Source organism: Bos grunniens, chromosome 5 (genome assembly GCF_055505025.1).
Source record: "Bos grunniens cultivar Pamir isolate PY7600 chromosome 5, Bosgru_T2T1.0, whole genome shotgun sequence".
Taxonomy (NCBI): Eukaryota; Metazoa; Chordata; class Mammalia; order Artiodactyla; family Bovidae; genus Bos; species Bos grunniens.
The window spans coordinates 64,748,012-64,769,231 of NC_141169.1; the positions used below are offsets into that span (position 1 = coordinate 64,748,012).

The following is a 21,220-nucleotide window of genomic DNA, read 5'->3' on the forward strand; positions in this document are numbered from 1 at the left end:
GAGGCAAGAATATAAAAATGGGAAAAAGACCGTCTCTTCAAAGACCATCTCTTCAACAAGTGGTGCTGGGAAAGTTGGACAGCCACGTGTAAATTAATAAAATTAGAACACACTCATATCATGTACAAAAATAAACTCAATATAATCTATAAAAACATTGAATCACTATGCTATACATACGACACTAATGTAATATTGTAAATCAACTAAATTTCTATATAAAAAAAGAAAGAGGTCTACAATGACATTTGCATTCCTAATGTTATTTTAAGGCTTTATTGCATACTTAAAAATTGAAATTCAAATTGCTTATGATTTATCAATAGAAGAAACTTCTACATATTGAGGCACGGGGAAGTGATTCTAGCCTGTACATGATTTAACTTGAATTCTATGCTAACTAAAACAGCCTGTTTGTGGCCAAACACACATTGCTTTAATCATTAAAGAAAAAAAAAAAAAGGTGCATTGACCAGAAGTACAGAATGTCCATGTTAAAAAATAAAGATTAAATGCCTCCTTTCATGGGACAAAATAAAAAATAAACTCAAAATGGCTTAAAGACTGAAATATAAGACATGACACAATAAAACTCCTAGAAAAGAACATAGGCAAAACATTCTCTAACATTAATCACACAAATGTTTGCATAGGTCAGTCTTCCAAGAATTTATTAATCTCAGGTTCAGGTTGATTTCTTATTTAGCCATCTCAGCTTCTTAACTATTGAAGCAAATACTAAGACAGTTTTCTAAATATCTAGAGGAATTCCAGATAAAATTCATCAGACTCAATGAAAATAGACATATTTGCCAGAATGCTACACATGATAGTTATCAGGCCACATAAGAGAGGTTCTACTGTTGCTGTTCTAATGACTGGTTAGGAAAAAATTGTGAGTCTTTAGACTCTATAAGTAATATTGCTTCTGGGAGACAAGGTAATTAGCTCAGTGGTCTAATGGAAGCCTAAGATAAGAATCTTGTAACATATGTGCATGGCATGAAAATGCTTTTAAGAAAATCAGTGTATCTTCACTTTATTTTTTAAAAGCCAAAGCAATCTTGAGAAAGAAGAATGGAAGTGGAGGAATCAACCTGCTTGACTTCAGGCTCTACTACAAAGCCACAGTCATCAAGACAGTATGGTCCTGGCACAAAGACAGAAATATAGATCAATGGAACAAAATAGAAAGCCCAGAGATAAATCCACACACATATGGACACCTTATCTTTGACAAAGGAGGCAAGAATATACAATGGATTAAAGACAATCTTGTTAACAAGTGGTGCCGGGAAAACTGGTAAACCACTTGTAAAAGAAGGAAACAAGAATGCTTTCTAACACCATACATAAAAATAAACTCAAAATGGATTAAAGATCTCAACGTAAGACCAGAAACTATAAAACTCCTAGAGGAGAACATAGGCAAAACACTCTCTGACATACATCACAGCAGGATCCTCTATGACCCACCTCCCAGAATATTGGAAATAAAAGCAAAAATAAACAAATGGGACCTAATTAAACTTAAAAGCTTTTGCACAACAAAGGAAAGTAAAAGCAAGGTGAAAATACAGCCTTCGGAATGGGAGAAAATAATTGCAAATGAAGCAACTGACAAACAACTAATCTCGAAAATATACAAGCAGCTCCTGCAGCTCAATCCAGAAAAATAAATGACCCAATCAAAAACTGGGCCAAAGAACTAAATAGACATTTCTCCAAAGAAGACATACAGATGGCTAACAAACACATGAAAAGATGCTCAACATCACTCATTATCAGAGAAATGCAAATCAAAACCACAGTGAGGTACCATTTCACGCCAGTCAGAATGGCTGCGATCCAAAAGTCTACAAGCAATAAATGCTGGAGAGGGTGTGGAGAAAAGGGAACCCTTCTTACACTGTTGGTGGGAATGCAAACAAGTACAGCCACTATGGAGAACAGTGTGGAGAGTCCTTAAAAAACTGGAAATAGAACTGCTATACGAGCCAGCAATCCCACTGTTGGGCATACACACCAAGAAACCAGAATTGAAAGAGACACGTGCACCCCAATGTGAACAATAGCCAGGACATGGAAGCAACCTAGATGTCCATCAGCAGATGAATGGATAAGAAAGCTGTGGTACATATACACAATGGAGTATTACTCGGCCATTAAAAAGAATACATTTGAATCAGTTCTAATGAGGTGGATGAAACTAGAGCCTATTATACAGAGTGAAGGAAGCCAGAAAGAAAAACACCAGTACAGTATACTAATGCATATATATATATATATGGAATTTAGAAAGATGGTAATGATAACCCTGTATGTGAGACAGTAAAACAGACACAGATGTATAGAACAGTCTTTTGGACTCTGTGGGAGAGGGCGAGGGTGGGATGATTTGGGAGAATGGCAAATAAACATGTATATTATCATATGTGAAATGAATCACCAGTCCAGGTTCGATGCATGAGACAGGATGCTCAGGGCTGGTGCACTGAGATGACCCAGAGGGACAGTAATTGGAGGGAGGTGGGAGGGGGGTTCAGGATGGGGAACATGAGTATACCCATGGCGAATTCATGTCAATGTATGGCAAAACTGATACAATATTGTAAACTAATTAGCCTCCAATTAAAATAATAAATTTATATTTAAAAAAGCACCTAAATTAAATTATACTGTTTCCAGTGCTACCTATTCCTTTCAACAAATACCAGAATCTCTTGGATAGATTTGAAAGGTTAGTTTGATTACTAAATATATGTTAGGCTTATTCTTTTTGTTAATTTATAGACAATGTAAACGTGAAATGGAAATTAAAATATAAAGATTTTGGATGGGCCAGTAAGAACTGCTATTGATGTGTGACTAAGCCTCTCAATAAATAAAGAATAAAGTATTCATATTTCCAGAAATAACCAGATACTTCGATATGAAGGGAAGAAAGTGTTCATTTTTACTTACAGAACAGACAAAAAACTCAAAAAAGATGGCTTTATGTATGTATGTGTGTGTTATGTAAATTGTCATTCCAATAAGTATATTTTAATCTTACTGAATTTATAATATTTATAATAGCCAAATTTCTGACTACTTCTTTAATAAGCCAATTTGATAGTAAAGACTAGAGCATACATATGATGTTCAAGGCTCTTTCCACTGTACAGTTAGGGTACAGATGTCTAGGGAAAATCTCAGCAACTTGAGGGTAGGTCAAAACATAAAATTTTTGATGGCTATAAAAATATTGTTAATAAAAATAGCTTAATTCATCCCATTAATAGAAGTAAATAAGTATCCTAAGAGAAAACAGGAAATATAAAGAAAATAAAAATTACACCATCCAGGGACAAGCACTTTAAACATTTCGTTGAATATATTGTAATTTTATACCCAAACACACATATGGATGATTTTACATAAATTGGATCACAGGTATAAACCTAGTCTGAAATGTTTGCTTTTCTCTTTTTCTTAAAAGAATATTATCAGGTATATCTTTTCATTTTAATAAATAAGGAACTACATAATCATTCTTATGACTTCAGAGTATTCTTTCACAGAATGCTCCATAATCTATTTAACCAAATCCTTATTATAAGATATTAATCTTGTTTATGATTGTTTTTGCTACAATAAACCTTGATAAACATTCTATACATCCAACTTGTTTACCAACTTGTCCAACTGTCTTTAAGGTAAATTGCCTACAATTAATTCTAATTGTCAGCAGTTAGAAGTGCTGGTTAAGAGAGTATGCATATTTTAAACTCATACCTAACAGAAAGTTTGCCCAACCCTTTTTGAAAGCAATTTGTCAGTAAGTATTAAGATCCTCAGATGGGCCCAGGGAGGAGGGAGTGGTCTTCTGAGCTGTGGCAGTGTGGCCTGGTGAAGAGGATGGGTGAAGTAGAGAGGACAGTTACCCTGCTCTGAGGGCGGGACTGTTGCATGACATAGACAAAGGTCTGTGTGATGAGCCCGGGTCACAATGGACAGGAGAGGATAAGAGGGGTCCCTCAAGGTAGTTTAGGCTTAGTTGAAAGGTACAGTTTTTGGAGGAGAGATGCAATGGGATTATGATTGAATACCAATATCTGTGCACCTTAACATCTGTGCACCCTGACATACTGGGACCCTGATAACTGCACACCTTTATATCTGCATACCCTGACATCTACTGGAAGCCTGGCTTCTGCATGCCCTGACATCTCCATGCTCTAGGCAGGGCACAGTCAGGTCCAGAAGAAACTGTCTCTAGCACTGAGTAGTTGGTAATCAGCTCCCACAACTTGCCCTCAGTCACTCAGAGGCAAAATCTGCAGGAGACCACTGTTAGCCCAACTGCTGGAGAGACCAGGGAAACAGGACGCTCTACAAGGTGTGGTAAGGAAGGCTTGGAGAAGGTTCTAGGAGCTATCCTGATAAAAGTCAAGAACAGCCAATATACATTAGCATACTACTCAGCCAAAAGCAGTCTTGCCGAGTATGTTTAACACCTCCATAGGGAAACTGCAGTGATAACTGTACAAGGGGGAGTACCCTATATTCCAATATGCGCCAGTGTTTGAGAGTAACTTTATACAGGTCAGCAGGAAAGGAGAAGTGCTTGATGTGCACAACCGGGCCCAAATGGTGACTGTGGGCATCTTTCGTACCAGCCCCCACCTCACACTGCCTGATGTCATGCTGCTGGCCCAACCAGCTGCTATCTGTGATGACTCTAACAGGCACAGCTCTGCTGCCCAGGAGAGAGGTAAAAAGCCTACACAGATCTTAGAGCTAACCAGGCTGCTTCCCTTGAAGTTTGTAGAGATATCCATTCATAACAGTAAAAAACAACAGCTCCACCTGAAGCTTGCCAGTGGCCGCTCTTTTTACCTTCAGCTGTGTCTCCCTCCAGATAGAGGGGATCTTTTTATTCAGTGGAAAAACCTCATTTATTTCCTATTTATTTCAGCAAATGCTCACAGCAGAACTCAGGCCACCCGAGCTAGGAACATTCTGGACATAACTGGACTTAAGAAAAGAGAAGAAGTGCCTAGTGGTAAGTCTCCAAAAGATGGGGCCAGGGTGCTTAGGGAGAACAGCTTAAAGTCCTGCAGAGGCTTTGGTACAGAGGCTCATCTGGGAATACTCTAATTTTTGGAAGGACTCAAGGCCAAATGAGCCTCATTTGGAGGCCATGGCACACTAAAGAGGTTCCTAGTATTTCTCCAAAGAGTTCCCCAAGGCTGTATTGCAGAGATTTGTTAGCTGTCAGCAACCATTAATTTCATATCCAATATCATATTGCCATCTGCAGCAGCCTGACCACCCAATCTATTCTTGAACATATACTCCAACCCAGGTAGGCGGACATTTTGCAGAATGTATGTCTCCCCAAGACTGCCATGTACTTATTTTTGTATAAATCAGTGACAGTGAGATGTGCATAATTTGTTAGTACCTATCAAAATACTGGGCTTCCCAGGTGGTACGGCGGTAAAGAATCAACCCGTCAATACAGCAGATGCAAGAGATGCAGGTTCAATCCCTGGGTTGGGAAGATCTCCTGGAATAGGAAATGATAACCCTCCATCCCCCGTCAATATTCTTGCCTGGAAAATTCCATGGGCAGAGGAGCCTGGTGGGCTACAGTCCATGGGGTAACAAAGAGTTGGACCCGATTGAGCACACACACATATACATCAAATTATTAATGTACATATCGCCTGACCAGGATAAATACTAACAAAAGTGTATTTTAATAAGTATTCTCACTGACACAAACTGTCCCAGCAAAACTGGAGTGGTCATTGTAGAGATACTGTAGGAGAACTTCTTGCATCAAATGGCAGAGTAGAGTTGAAAGCTCAAAATTCTTACTATAAGCTCTTGTTGTTTAGCTACAGAAAGAGAAGGAAGCAGTTTTACTGGTATCACTTTCTTTACTTGTCTTCTCCTAGGCAAATGCTACCTTTTCCTATGGAAGAAATCAAGATCGAGTGAGCATTCAGAGCCTTTACATAAACCGTGATGAGTTTAGAGCCACTTAGTATGATTATGGAGAAGGCAATGGCAACTCACTCCAGTACTCTTGCCTGGGAAATCCCATGGATGGAGGAGCCTGGTAGGCTGCAGTCCATGGGGTCGCAACCAGTCGGACACGACTGAGCAACTTCACTTTCACTTTTCACTTTCATGCATTGGAGAAGGAAACGGCAACCCACTCCAGTGTTCTTGGCTGGAGAATCCCAGGGACGGGGGAGCCTGGCGGGCTGCCGTCTATGGGGTCGCACCGAGTCAGACACAACTGAAGCGACTTAGCAGCAGCAGCAGTATGATTATGCTCGGGAGGACTGAATTTAACATGCCTCCCACATACACTGCCTTCAACAGTTCACATACTTCTGCAATTACAAAGCCTACAAAGCTTGATAGGAGCAATTGTAACAATAGGCACCACCACTAATGCTGTGGATGTGACTGTAACCATGTCTGCAAACTCAGAAGAGAAACAACAGCCCATCAGGAGCAACCTTCAGAGATCCAGGAGGAAGCCCAGTCAGCATGGTCATTATGGTTAATTTCAACATGTCTTATGATTGTTGTTAGCAAGGACTGCAAGTCCTTGTGTTCTCAGAAGGTACTTCCAGCCCATCAGTAAGAGCTGTTGGCCTCTCCCCATGGGGCAGCATGAGTATGGGAATTGCAGGAGTGGAGACTACTGATAAGCCTGTTCCAAAAACAGTTAAAGGTTTAGTATCCAGACTCCTCATCTCAACCTTACAGAGTGAAGGCTACATGAGTAAGCAGGGTGGTGAACAGAGGGTCTCCACCCATCAGGATTGACTCTTTAGGCAAGAGCCTCAAAGCCCTCAAAGCTGCACATGGTGCAGAGGTGGCTCATCTGAGACTGTGGAGGAAAGCAATAAATCATCTACCACAATACAACTCAACACATATTCTCTGCTCTAATAACATATGCTCTACTAACAAGAAAGCGTAATAGTAAAACTAAATAGGAATTTATAATCAGGCTCTGAACTATCTGTAGCCTTCCCTTCACTTGATATTTGTGATTAAATGAACAAGTGACAGAATAAAATGCTAAAGATTACTCTCAAAAATTTTGATCTATCTATGATCTACATTTATTAGCCAAAGAAACTTCGAAAACTTACAAAATAAATAACAAAGGACAGAAGCAACTGATAGGGGGCAGAACAACATAAAATGAGGCCTACAAAGCCACATAACACCCAGCTATGACCTTCAGTAGGTTACCTGTTTATTTCTTTAGATCAGTTCAGTTCAATCACTCAGTCGTCTAACTCTTTGCGACCCCATGAATCGCAGCATGCCAGGCCTCCCTGTCCATCACCAACTCCCGGAGTTCACTCAAACTCATATACATCGAGTCAGTGATGCCATCCAGCCATCTCATCCTCTGTTGTCCCCTTCTCCTCCTGCCCTCAAACCCTCCCAGCATCAGAGTCTTTTCCAATAAGTCAACTCTTCACATGCGGTGGCCAAAGTACTGGAGTTTCAGCTTTAGCATCATTCCTTCCAAAGAAATCCCAAAGTTGATCGATCTCCTTCAGAATGGACTGGTTGGATCTCCTTGCACTCCAAGGGACTCTCAAGAGTCTTCTCCAATACCACAGTTCAAAAGCATCAATTCTTCAGCACTCAGCCTTCTTCAAAGTCCAACTCTCACATCCATACATGACCACTGGAAAAACCATAGCCTTGACTAGACGGACCTTTGTTGGCAAAGTAATGTTTCTGCTTTTCAATATGCTATCTAGGCTGGTCATAACTTTTCTTCCAAGGAGTAAGTGTCTTTTAATTTCATGGCTGCAGTCACCATCTGCAGTGATTTTGGAGCCCCCAAAAATAAAGTCTGGCACTGTTTCCACTGTTTCCCCATCTATTTCCCATGAAGTGATGGGACCAGATGCCATGATCTTCGTTTTCTGAATGTTGAGCTTTAAGCCAACTTTTTCACTCTCCACTTTCACTTTCATCAAGAGGCTTTTTAGTTCCTTTTCACTTTTTGCCATACAGGTGGTGTCATCTGCATATCTGAAAGTGTGAAGTTGCTCAGTCGTGTCCAACTCTTTGTGGCCCCATGGACTGTAGCCTACCAGGCTCCTCTGTCCATGGGATTTTCCAGGCAATAGTACTGGAGTGGATTGCCATTTCCTTCTCCAGGGGATCTTCCCAACCCAGGGATCGAATCCGGGGCTCCTGCATTGTAGGCAGATGCTTTACCGTCTGAGCAACCAGGAAAGGCTTATCTAAGATTATTGATATTTCTCCCAGCAATCTTGATTCCAGCTTGTGCTTCTTCCAGCCCAGCGTTTCTCATGATGTACTCTGCACGTAAGTTAAATAAACAGGGTGACAATATACAGCCTTGACGTACTCCTTTTCCTATTTGGAACCAGTCTGTTGTTCCATGTCCAGTTCTAACTGTTGTTTCCTGACCTGCATACAGGTTTCTCAAGAGGCAGGTCAGGTGGTCTGGTATTCCCATCTCTTTCAGAAGTTTCCACAGTTTATTGTGATCCACACAGTCAATAAAGCAGAAATAGATGTTTTTCTGGAACTCTCTTGCTTTTTCCATGATCCAGCAGATGTTGGCAATTTGATCTCTGGTTCCTCTGCCTTTTCTAAAACCAGCTTGAACATCTGGAAGTCCATGGTTCACGTATTGCTGAAGCCTGGCTTGGAGAATTTTGAGCATTACTTTACTAGCATGTGAGATGAGCGTGGGTGGCTGCGACGGCTCACAGAGTGCAGCGGAGAGGAGCTACCCCACATGAGAGGCCAGGGGCGGCGGCTGGGAGGAGCAACCCCACCTCCAAGGAGCGGTGGCTGTGCGGGTGCCGGAGGGCCTAGAGGAGCTATTCCACATTCAAGGTCAGGAGGGGTGGCGGTGAGGAGATCCCCCTAATCCAAGGTAAGGAGAAGCAGCTGCACTTTGCTGGAGCAGCCGTGAAGAGATACCCCACGTACAAGGTAAGAGAAACCCAAGTAAGACGGTAGGTGTTGCAAGAGGGCATCAGAGGACAGACACACTGAAACCATAATCACAGAAAACTAGTCAATCTAATCACACTAAGACCACAGGCTTGTCTAACTCAGTGAAACTAAACCATGCCTGTGGGGCCACCCAAGACGGGCGGGTCATGGAGGAGAGGTCTGAGAGAATGTGGTCCACTGGAGAAGGGAATGGCAAACCACTTCAGTATTCTTGCCTTGAGAACCCCATGAACAGTATGAAAAGGCAAAATGATGGATACTGAAAGAAGAACTCCCCAGGTCAGTAGGGGCCCAATATGCTACTGGAGATCAGTGGAGAAATAACTCCAGAAAGAATGAAGGGATGGAGCCAAAGCAAAAACCATACACAGCTGTGGATGTGACTGATGATAGAAGCAAGGTCCAATGCTGTAAAGAGCAATATTGCATAGGAACCTGGAATGTCAGGTCCATGAATCAAGGCAAATTAGAAGTGGTCAAACAGGAGATGGCAAGAGTAAATGTCAACATTCTAGGAATCAGCAAAGTAAAATGGACTGGAATGGGTGACTTTCTTTAGATAGCTACATGTAAAATATCTGACATCACTGTAGGCATTGTGTAAACAGTGTGTGTGTGTGTTCAGTCGTGTCCAACTCTTTGCGACCCTCTGGACTATAGCCTGCCAGGCTCCTCTCTCCATGGGATTTCCCAGGCAAGAATCCTGGAGTGGGTTGCCATGTCCTACTCCAGGGAATCTTCCAAACCCAGGAATAGAACCCACATTGCCTGTGTTTCCTGCAGAGGCAGACTCTTTATCCACTGAGTCACCTGGGAAGCCCAAGAGAAAGAGACAAGGATGTAAATAACAGGCAGAGGCAGAAATGAAATGCCATGGAAGCCAGGGAACTGGGGTGAGACCAACTAACTCCAGATGAGAAGGTTTAGACAAAAAAGCAGATGTGTCTTTAGGTGAGTCTTGAAAGAAGATAAATTCGTTAGAGAAAAAACAAGATGCACCTAAGTCATTCCAACATCTGCAAAAGCAACAAAGCTTAGCAAGATGCCTACAGCACAAAAAGCCCAAGGTGTATGGGATTACAGTTCTTATGAAACAGCACTGCTCTTTATTTGTTCAGATGTATTCACTGCATTCACCGAACTCAAGTAACAAAATTCCTCTCTCTTCTTATTTCATCTTCATTCAAAAGTTTCCCTTCCCCCACACTTTCTTTTATGACTTCAGTTTCCTATGGCCAGACAATACCTGATCTCACTGTAGCTTTTTGTGAGCATATCAGTCAATCAAATATTTCAGATTTGGGTTTGCCATTTGAGCAAACACAAGGTACAGTTTTATACTTTATTCCTAGCACCTTTATTGAATTGTCTCCTGTTCAGACGGTTCCCAAGTACTATTGCAACAACACAAATGGGAGAGCTATAAAGTGTAACTCCCATGTTCATTCTTCGGCCTTATCTAACAGTTTGATTATCTGCTCTAGAGGATCTTTCCCCAACCCCACCTTTGTTCTTGCTCACTTCTGAATTCTACTTCCTCCCTTCTCACTTCTATTTTCAAAATAGTAGTGATTGTTATTGCCAAGAATGTTGAAAAACAAATTTGAGTTTAATTATACTTTCCAGAAAGGGCTTCGTATTCCCAGTCCCTTCATTCTTGATTTCTTTTCTAATTCTTTGCCCAGCTTAAATTTTATTTAACTGCTTTGAAATTATACTAAAGTGCCCAATATATTATATATATTTTCATTTTAATCCTGTTATTCAGAATTATCAATTCTCATAAATTTGAAAGGAATTGCCTCTTATAAAAACTCCAACAATCTAGTCACAATAAGAGAAGAAAATACCTTCTAAAAACCAGAAAAAAATAGATGAAACTTGAATATAGGATCAATTCAAAATATAGGCAAAAACTAGAAATTAAATCGGAGAAGGCAATGGCACCCCACTCCAGAACTCTTGCCTGGAAAATCCCATGGACGGAGGAGCCTGGTGGGCTGCAGTCCATGGGGTCTCTAAGACTTGGACACGACTGAGCGACTTCCCTTTCACTTTTCACTTTCCTGCATTGGAGAAGGAAACGGCAACCCACTCCAGCGTTCTTGCCTGGAGAATCCCAGGTACAGGCGAGCCTGGTGGGCTGTCGACTATGGGATCGCACAGAGTCGGACACAACTGAAGCGACTTAGCAGCAGCAGCAGCAGAAATTAAATGATTTTGGAAATTAAGATCCAAAAGACCAAGCAATGTTCTAATTTTGCAAGTACAAAATCTAAGAATTTGAAAGTGATAAATAATATAGTTTTAAAGCCCAGAATCAGAATGTAAAAGTAACCTGGCTCCCAATTAAGTTTGTATTTCCATAATCCTCATGTTTCTGAAGTTTAGCACTCTACTTTGAATACAAGATATTTAATACCTGTTTGCTAGATCCAGCTAAGAAGAATAAATTATATTTATTCCAATCCAGAAAATCTGAATATGTAAGAATCTGCTAGATCAGATCAGATCAGATCAGTCACTCAGTCGTGTGCGACTCTTTGCGACCCCATGAATCGCAGCACGCCAGGCCTCCCTGTCCATCACCAACTCCCGGAGTTCACTCAGACTCATGTCCATCGAGTCTGTGATGCCATCCAGCCATCCCATCCTCTGTCATCCCCTTCTCCTCTTGCCCCCAATCCCTCCCAGCATCAGAGTCTTTTCCAATCAGTCAAGTCTTCGCATGAGGTGGCCAAAGTGCTGGAGTTTCAGCTTTAGCATCATTCCTTTCAAAGAAATCCCAGGGCTGATCTCCTTCAGAATGGACTGGTTGGATCTCCTTGCAGTCCAAGGGACTCTCAAGAGTCTTCTCCAACACCACAGTTCAAAAGCATCAATTCTTCGGTGCTCAGCCTTCTTCACAGTCCAACTCTCACATCCATACATGACCACAGGAAAAACCATAGCCTTGACTAGACGAACCTTTGTTGGCAAAGTAATGTCTCTGCTTTTGAATATGCTATCTAGGTTGGTCATAACTTTCCTTCCAAGGAGTAAGTGTCTTTTAATTTCATGGCTGCAGTCACCATCTGTAGTGATTTTGGAGCCCAAAAAAATAAAGTCTGACACTGTTTCCACTGTTTCCCCATCTATTTCCCATGAAGTGATGGGACCGGATGCCATAATCCTCGTTTACTGAATGTTGAGCTTTAAGCCAACTTTTTCACTCTCCACTTTCACCTTCATCAAGAGGCTTTTTAGTTCCTCTTTACTTTCTGCCATAAGGGTGGTGTCATCTGCATATCTGAGGTTATTGATATTTCTCCCGGCAATCTTGATTCCAGCTTGTGTTTCTTCCAGTCCAGCATTTCTCATGATGTACTCTGCATATAAGTTAAATAAACAGGGTGACAATATACAGCCTTGACGAACTTTTCCTATTTGGAACCAGTCTGTTGTTCCATGCCCAGTTCTAACTGTTGCTTCCTGACCTGCATACAAATTTCTCAAGAGGCAGGTCAGGTGGTCTGGTATTCCCATCTCTTTCAGAATTGTCCACAGTTTATTGTGATCCACATAGTCAAAGGCTTTGGCATAGTCAATAAAGCAGAAATAGATGTTTTTCTGGAACTCTCTTGCTTTTTCCATGATCCAGCGGATGTTGGCAATTTGATCTCTGGTTCCTCTGCCTTTTCTAAAACCAGCTTGAACATCAGGAAGTTTACAGTTCACATATTGCTGAAGCCTGGCTTGGAGAATTTTAAGCATTACTTTACTAGCGTGTGCTGCTGCTGCTGCAAAGTCACTTCAGTTGTGTCCAACTCTGTGCGACCCCATAGACGGCAGCCCACCAGGCTTCCCCATCCCTGGGATTCTCCAGGCAATAACACTGGAGTGGGTTGCCATTTCCTTCTCCAATGCATGAAAGTGAAAAGTGAATGTGAAGTTGCTCAGTCGTGTCCGACCCTCAACGACCCCATGGACTGCAGCCTTCCAGGCTCCTCCACCCATGGGATTTTCCAGGCAAGAGTACTGGAGTGGGTTGCCAGAGATGAGTGCAGTTGTGCGGTAGTTTGAGCATTCTTTGGCATTGCCTTTCTTTAGGATTGGAATGAAAACTGACCTTTTCCAGTCCTGTGGCCACTGCTGAGTTTTCCAAATTTGCTGGCATATTGAGTGCAGCACTTTAACAGCATCATCTTTCAGGATTTGAAATAGCTCAACTGGAATTCTGTCACCTCCACTGGCTTTGTTCGTAGTGATGCTTCCTAAGGCCCACTTGACTTCACATTCCAGGATGTCTGGCTCTAGGTCAGTGATCACACCACTGTGATTATCTGGGTCGTGAAGATCTTTTTTGTACAGTTCTTCTGTGTATTCTTGCCATCTCACTGTACTAATTCCACTGATTGCAAAGGCTCCGGTGCCAAACTGTAAGGTAGTGAGGCCCTTACATGCACAGTGTAACTCTGTGCATGTAACTTTTCATGAGGCCCTATATGCACAGTGCTTATGGCTTAATGATTTTAATGGCTCCCAAAATAATTCAGATCTGAAAAAAACTGGCTTCTAAATAAAGTTTCCTTAAAATTTCATCAATAACAGAATCATATGTCCAGAAAATCCTGAGTTCAAAGTTGTTGCAAGTTATAGGAAAAACTTATAAGCTATAAGTTTTTTATAAGTTTTAAGCTATACCAGTGTGTCAACCATTGCACATTAATTTTATTGTGAAATATAATAAGTATTTTTATAGTTTGCGTCATCACATTTAAAATGTTGTTATAATTATATATGTATATATATGTGCTAAGTCACTTTAGTCGTGTCTGAATCTTTGTGACCCTATTGACTCTAGCCCTCCAGGCTCCTCTGTCTATGGGATTCTCCAGGCAAGAATATTGGAGTCGGTTGCCATGTCTTCCTTGAGGGCATCTTCCCCACCCAGGAATCTCTCATGTCTCCTGCACTGGCAGGCAGGTTTGGTGCTAGTGGTAAAGAAACCTCCTGCCAATGCAGGAGATGTACGAGATGCTGGTCGATCCCTGGGTCAGGAAGGTGCCCTGGAGGAGGGCATGGCAACCCACTCTAATATTCTTGCCTGTAGTATCCCATGGACAGAGGAGCCTGGAGGGCTACAGTCCATAGTGTCATGAAGAGTCAGACATGACTGAAGTGACTAAGCATACACACACACATATGTTAAAGGGGAACCCATTACAAATTGAGAACATTAGTAAAAGAAGACTAGAAGAGAACTTGGTAAAAGAATTGTTTGATTTGTTAGATTAAATACATTTTTTAAAAAGGTACTGCATCTCAAGTAAGTTTATAGATTTAAAGCAGTAACAATTAAAAACCCAATAAGAATACTTTTTAAACTTGACAGAGTATAAAATATAAATTTAAAAGCAGACAATCATGTCAGCTAACAGTGTTAATACAATGATATTTCTCCTGCAATATATGTGCAAAAATATCAAAGTGGGTCATTGTTTTTAAAAATAGGAAAATTAAAATAAGAGATTCAGAAGAAAACCCAAGCCAAGCATGATGGCATATAATGAAAGGAATGAGTTACTGTCAAATGTAAGGTCATAGAAAAAGTAGATATCAAGTTAAAAACAAATATAAAGCCACATTTGAAATTTTTTTAAAGAAATTCTAGATGAAATGAATTTTTTAAAAAGACCATAGTCAATTTGATGGTAAAAAAAAAAGTACACAACATATGCCCATACAATATTAAAAAAGAAAGAAAAGCTTCAGATTGGGAAATATTTTAGGGTAAATATAGCTATTAAAATAGTAATACTCAATATTTATTCAAGTGATACAAGCCTACACAGAAAAATGCCAAAGAAAAATATTAAAAATCATAAACAAAACCAAGGTACTACCAAACATACTCCCAAACCTAGTAAAACAAAATGTTAAAATTTAAAAAATAAACGTAAAGGTTAATAAGGTGATGGAGAACCCAGATATAGTCATATATTATGATAGCTTAGAGTTCTGCTATTTTATAAGAATTCTACTTTTGAAAATAAAAATACAAAAATATTAAATTTATGAGCCAAAAAATAGGTAAAAGCATTCAATTACTGGTAAACTGTTAAGCAGATAAAAGTATATTAATAAAATCAAAACCTATGTTTCTTAATTTCCTTTCTTCTATACCCTTGACTAACATACACACAAACACACCCTTTTAAATACGTAAAAGTGTTTTTTAATTTATTTTTAATTGAAGGATAATTGTTTTACAGGATTGCATTGGTTTCTACCAAACATCAACAAGTGAAGAAATGAAACCCTATAGAAAATCATTTAATTCAAATACTAGGTAATTGTGACAATGTTTCAGGAACAGTGTTGGCATTAAATCATAGACACTGAGCAATACATAGTGTGCCTTTATGGATCTCACAGGCCGGTAAACGTTGAAAAGAATTCTGTAAGGTTAGTATAAATTGTCTTAAAGTTTCATAAATAGTTCATATAAGATAAAGAGATTCTTTAAGTGCAATAAATCAATATTGGAATTTGGGTGGCTGTGATTAACTTATGACATAGATGTAAAAACATGTAACGATTTCTTGAAGACAATTACTTCATATTTGTTGCAAAACAGAAAACAATATTTTTGAGATATACTGAATTCTTTCTTATCCTAGATTATTTTTCCACTTATATTTTATGTAGTTACATAAACACACCTTGCCATTACACTATTTTTCATATTAAGTGCTTTTTCATCTTCATGTAGAGATGAATTCATTGTGGCTTCAAATTTCCTAATTCTAAGGGCTTGTGAATCATAATGCACAAGAAAAATTTGAGGGTGACACAATAAAATTAAAAGTGACTTAATGAGTAGTGAAATGATTTCAAAATTATAATCAATGCTTTAGTGTTCTATTCTCATTTTGGTATTGTAGTGCATAATTGTCAGTGGCACACATTATTCTACAATATTCCATTGTGCTAAGAAAAAAAAAATCACTATGCTTTTAAAGAGTTCTCACATGCTTTCTTTTAAATCATTTTATTATTATTTAAATATGAATTATGATTTAATTTCAAAATAGCATTCTTTAAAATGAAATATTTCAAACTCATAAATACTAAAACCTCTTATATAACTCAATTTTTCTAGAGCTAGCATCATGACCAAAATAAAATCACATAAAATTATAATTATGTAGAGTATGTGTTGACTTATGCATACATGTACAGCTAGTTATATAAGCATTTTACTGACCCTGAACTGAAAAAATTTCAAAGTATAAATAAAATACTAATTGGATTTTCAGTGGATAATAAAAAAGATTTATTTATAAACCTAGGCAACCATTTTTATGTTTTATTGTATCTTAAGAAAGTAAACCATTACCTGTGCAAGAATGGGGAAGCCAAGGTTCCTACATCCATTACAAGGAGTTAATGCTTCCCAGAGTCCTGAGGGCCCACAAGTGTTTTCATCATCATCATCTTCTTCCACTTCTCCTGGTGACAAATTTATTGTAGATGAAGTTCTCTGAAATTAAATATATATCATAGCAATATATTATATCAATGCCAGTCAGATATCTTAACATCAATTAAATTACATAAATTTCTCATGGTGTATGTTAGCAAGAAGAAATTAGCTTAATTCTGGCCATAGTTATGTGACTGTGCTATGGAAATCAGCCAAAAAATATGTATAATTTAATTCTAAGTTGAGTGTGAAAGAAAACAAAGTGAAAAAACTGGGTGACAAAGACTGGCAAATTGCAAAGTTCATGTTGAAGAACAGGACATGAAAATGACTCAAAAGAACATAAAAACAGCAACAAATATTTTGATTTCTAATGAAATCAGAGGAACAAAATTAAAATATTGAAATAGGAATCGATAAAATTCTATTTTTTTTCACAGTGTCATCAAAAAGTAGACTCGTTTTGGGGGAAAAAAAAGAAATTCATAAAATTTCATATTATATGCATAAGAGGGGTATGTGCTAAGTCGCTTCAGTCATGTTCAACTCTTTGCAACCCCTGGACTGTAGCCCGCCAGGCTCCTTTGTCCATGGGATTCTCCAGACAAGAATACTGGAGTTGGGAGCTATGCCCTCCTCCAAAGGATTTTCCACACCCAGGGATTGAACCCCTGTCTCTTATGTCTTCTGGGAAGCCCTTGTAAGATACTTTTAAAGTTAATAATAGGACTTCCATGCTAAGCAAACATATTTAGTTTTGCTACTTTTCAAATCTCACTTAAATGACAGCAAAACTTCTGCAAAAATGATCTAAACCATAAGGACAAGGACAACAGGAGGGAAGTTAACAGATGAGCAATATCTAGAAAACATTTAGACAATGATAAACAGATGACTTATCAATTTCATATAGAAAACTTGAGGATTCGGACAGCAAACTGTCTGCAAAGAGGAAGAATAAAAAGCAGATCTATTCATGATTCAACTCCTCTAAAGGACTTATGAATGAGAGAGATTGACTACCTGTGAAGTAATAATGCAAGAAATTTTGTAGGTGCTGGTGGAACTAAAACAGAATAGAAACTCTATATTAGAAACTAGACCCCAGACTCATCACCCAGCCAAGAAAATAAACCTTCACCACCTGACAAGAAATTGGAGATTTACCTTCTGGTGAGGTTAAAGCAAAGGGATTATGAATTCTAAGAAACCAGGCACAATGAACTGAGGGATGCCTCTTTAAAAACAATGAAATTAAGTGAATATCTATGTAGTAAATAAAGATGCTCCACCTGCCCCTGTGCCTTCTTCCCACATTTGTCTTAGAGAACATGGCAGCTAAGCTCATATCTCCCAGGTAGCAGATGAGAGTATACTCCTCTGGACCGCTCAAGAAAAACAATCTGTAAGTACTTAGGAAAATGGCAGAGGGGTCCATGCCTTAATGCCTACTGTGAAACCCCTCCCCAACAAACTCCATCCACATAAACAGTTCCTAATTTTTCAGTTAAATATGAACAAGAGTATGATAACCATATATTGGAAGGAAGCTTTTAACAGGCCAAACTAAATATACAGATAAAAATTATAAACAGTATCCTCAGAGAGAGAGAATACATAAAATCCAACAGAAGAGATGGAAAATAAGTCTGAGCAAATTTCCCAGAGGACAGAACAAAAGAAGTTAAAAGTTAAGAAAATTAAGGGGTCAAACTAAGAGTTCCAAGTAGAGGTAAAAAGAAATTGTCAAAGTAACAATGCAAGAAATTTTGCCAGAACGAAAGAAAAATTCCAGATTAAAAGAGCCTGCTGAATATGCAGCAGGTAGTATTTTTTTTAAATAGCAAAGACAATAAGCTTGTCTAGAAATATTCAGTGTGTAGTGTTCAGTATAACATTGATAGATTATGATTACTGAAGTTAGTAAAGATAGTTTACATACTGAATTGTAAATAGCACCCATCTCCCCCTGAAAGTTGTTGCTTTAAAAAACAGCATATAAGACTTCACAATACAACTGGTTTTTGCATTCACATCTTACATTTCCCTTTATCAATTTTCAATAACTGAGAAATTAAGAACTTCAATAGTCCTTCAATGAGTTACTGTCTGTAAGATATAATATAGTGCTACAGTGCTTTGATAATTATAATACAATAATACAGTGCTACAATCTACTGAGTCCTCTATTATTCATTATTTTAATTCACACAAGACTTTCAGGAAAATACTAAACTAAGCCACAAGAAGTCAAGTAAAACCCAAGGTCACGGAGATGACAGAAAAAGGATCCTAATCCAGACTGCCTAACTCTAGGGCATCCAATCCATATGTTTGATCAATGCTATCTATAAAAATGACTAGAATGATCAAATGGGCATCTCCTTCACCAACTCATGATCAATTATTGGTTTCACAATTAAGGTTGATACATATGGCAGTATAAATCATATGCTTGGCTAACAATTATCAACATTTTATAATCAGTTTTTTTCTTCTGTCTCTTTCTCCTCCCCAAAGAAAAACTGCTTATGTCTGTTCCCAGCTCATAATTCTTCAAGTACTTCCCATTGTAGAGCAAATAATATCCATATTCCTTAATATGGCTTCAAGGTTTTATGGTCACACTATTTTTCAGCCCCTTTCTTACTCCCTTTTACTCACCCGAGGCTATAACCGAATGGAATTATTTATCCTTTCCTAATCTGTTCTGTGCTTTTGTTCATGCCCTCCACCTTACTTCTCCATACAACTATTGTACTGCTTAAGAGTTTAGACTCTAAAATTAGTCCTGAATTCAAGTTCTCTAACTCTCTTCCTTTTTAGCCTACTAATTAGTGTGATTTTCAGAGTATAGGACCACTGGCAGCGTCACTTACCTTATGCAGTGGGAAAATACAGTAGTATACACCTCCCTTAGAAACTTTTCCTGAAAAATAAGGTAATGAATATATGGTGCCTGACACACAGTCAGGTTTGAATAAGTATTAACCACTGTTTTTAGCTATTATTCTCCTATAATACTATTGATTCCTCAAAATACAATTCAGATTTCACCTCTTACATAAAATTTTCCAGATTTACCACAAACAGGAAAGATGTTGCTCTCTTCTGAAAGTCTTCAGTTCTTTCTGTCAGTTTGTGTATTCTGTTATTTCACATAGACTTTGAAATGACAAATGGTACAGTGGCAAAGAGCAGAAGTTTTAAAGTCAAACAGATATATATTTAATATATGCAAATAGATATATATTCCTGGCTCTGCCACTTGCAAGCTGTGTTACTGAGCAAATCATATAATCTGACTAATCCTCAGTTTCCTTATCTGCAAAGTAAGCATAATAATCATTCCTACTTGAAGGGGCTATATGAGGATAAAATTAGTTGCTTGACAGTGACAGGTAGATGAAAAATAATCAGTGCTGCTGCAGTGCTGTCACTCAGTCATATCTAACTCTCTGAGACCCTATGGACTGCAGCCTGCCAGTCTTCTCTGTCCATGAGATTTTCCCAGCAAGAATACTGTAGGGGGGTGCCATTTCCTCCTCCAGGGGCTCCTCTAGACCCAGGGATCAGAGGCGCGTCTTCCGTGTCTCCTGCATTGCAGGCAGACTCTTTACCACTGAGCTACCTACTGTGGAAGCCCATAAAAAATCATCAATAAACGTTATTTTTATCATAATCTTTAGCCTGAAAGAGTTATATACACACAAACACAGACACATACAAATTATTTATCTTAGTTAATTGTAAGTTATCTGAAAGCAAATATGCCTTATTCACATTTGCATCTCTTACCATGTGTTTTTGTATAATGTAATTTAATAATTATTTATTAAATAAATCATTAAAGGAATGAGTTTTAAACTAACATTTGTTTGACTACCTAGAAAATTTTACTAATAATAAGAGGTATATATAATTGCATCACAAGTCTCATCATTGTTATTTTAGTTTTGTTTTATATTAACATTTGCCAATAGCATTAGCAAAAATAGCAAAATTTATTTTATAAATTTTGTGGTTTAGTACTGCCCCCTAAAGACAGTTTAGAAGTTAGCTGTGTACAATTCAATGTTACTCAATTTGCAAGGTCATCCTACAATTGAGGGAAGATTGTAATACAAGTCCTCTGACTCTAGATCCTATAATCTTTCTGCTGCCGCTGCTGCTAAGTTGCTTCAGTCGTGTCCGACTGTGCGACCCCATATACGGCAGGCCATCAGGCCCCCCAGTCCCTGGGATTCTCCAGGCAAGAACACTGGAGTGGGTTGCCATTTCCTTCTCCAATGCATGAAAATGAAAAATGAAAGTGAAGTCGCTCAGTCGTGTCCGACTCTTCACGACCCCATGGACTGCAGCCACCAGGCTCCTCCGTCCATGGGATTTTCCAGGCAAGAGTACTAGAGTGGGGTGCCATCGCCTTCTCTAATCTTTCTAAGAACTACTTATTAGAAGGAAGTTTCTAATTTCTAGAGCTCTTTAAAGAGACAAAAGATATTCAAAATATTCAGAATATCTACAAAGGAATTTCTGTGTTATGTTATACTTTATCATTGATGGCCTTTAAATGTTAAGTCCAAAATTCAGTAAGTCTACAATGTTATGTGGCAACGTGGATGAGAGGTGAGCTTGGGGGAGAACAGATACACGTATATGTATGGCTGAGTCCCTGTGCTGTTCACCTGAAACTATTACAACATTATTAATCAGCTATAC

General features: G+C 38.7%; 2 protein-coding genes across 9 annotated transcripts in view; one reads left to right on the forward strand and one right to left on the reverse strand.

The window, feature by feature from the left end:
- ANKS1B (ankyrin repeat and sterile alpha motif domain containing 1B) overlaps positions 1–21,220 on the reverse strand; it is a 1,153,827-nt gene that overhangs the window by 862,071 nt on the left and 270,536 nt on the right. For all 8 annotated transcript variants that reach the window (XM_086400851.1, XM_086400849.1, XM_086400852.1 and 5 more), the window contains exon 9: positions 16,415–16,558. In XM_086400851.1, coding sequence (XP_086256977.1) covers positions 16,415–16,558 — 144 coding nt within the window. The remainder of the gene's footprint in view (positions 1–16,414; positions 16,559–21,220) is intronic.
- GARIN6 (golgi associated RAB2 interactor family member 6) lies at positions 4,489–5,142 on the forward strand. The gene is given in 1 exon segment (XM_086403672.1): positions 4,489–5,142. A coding segment is annotated over 1 exon segment (654 nt).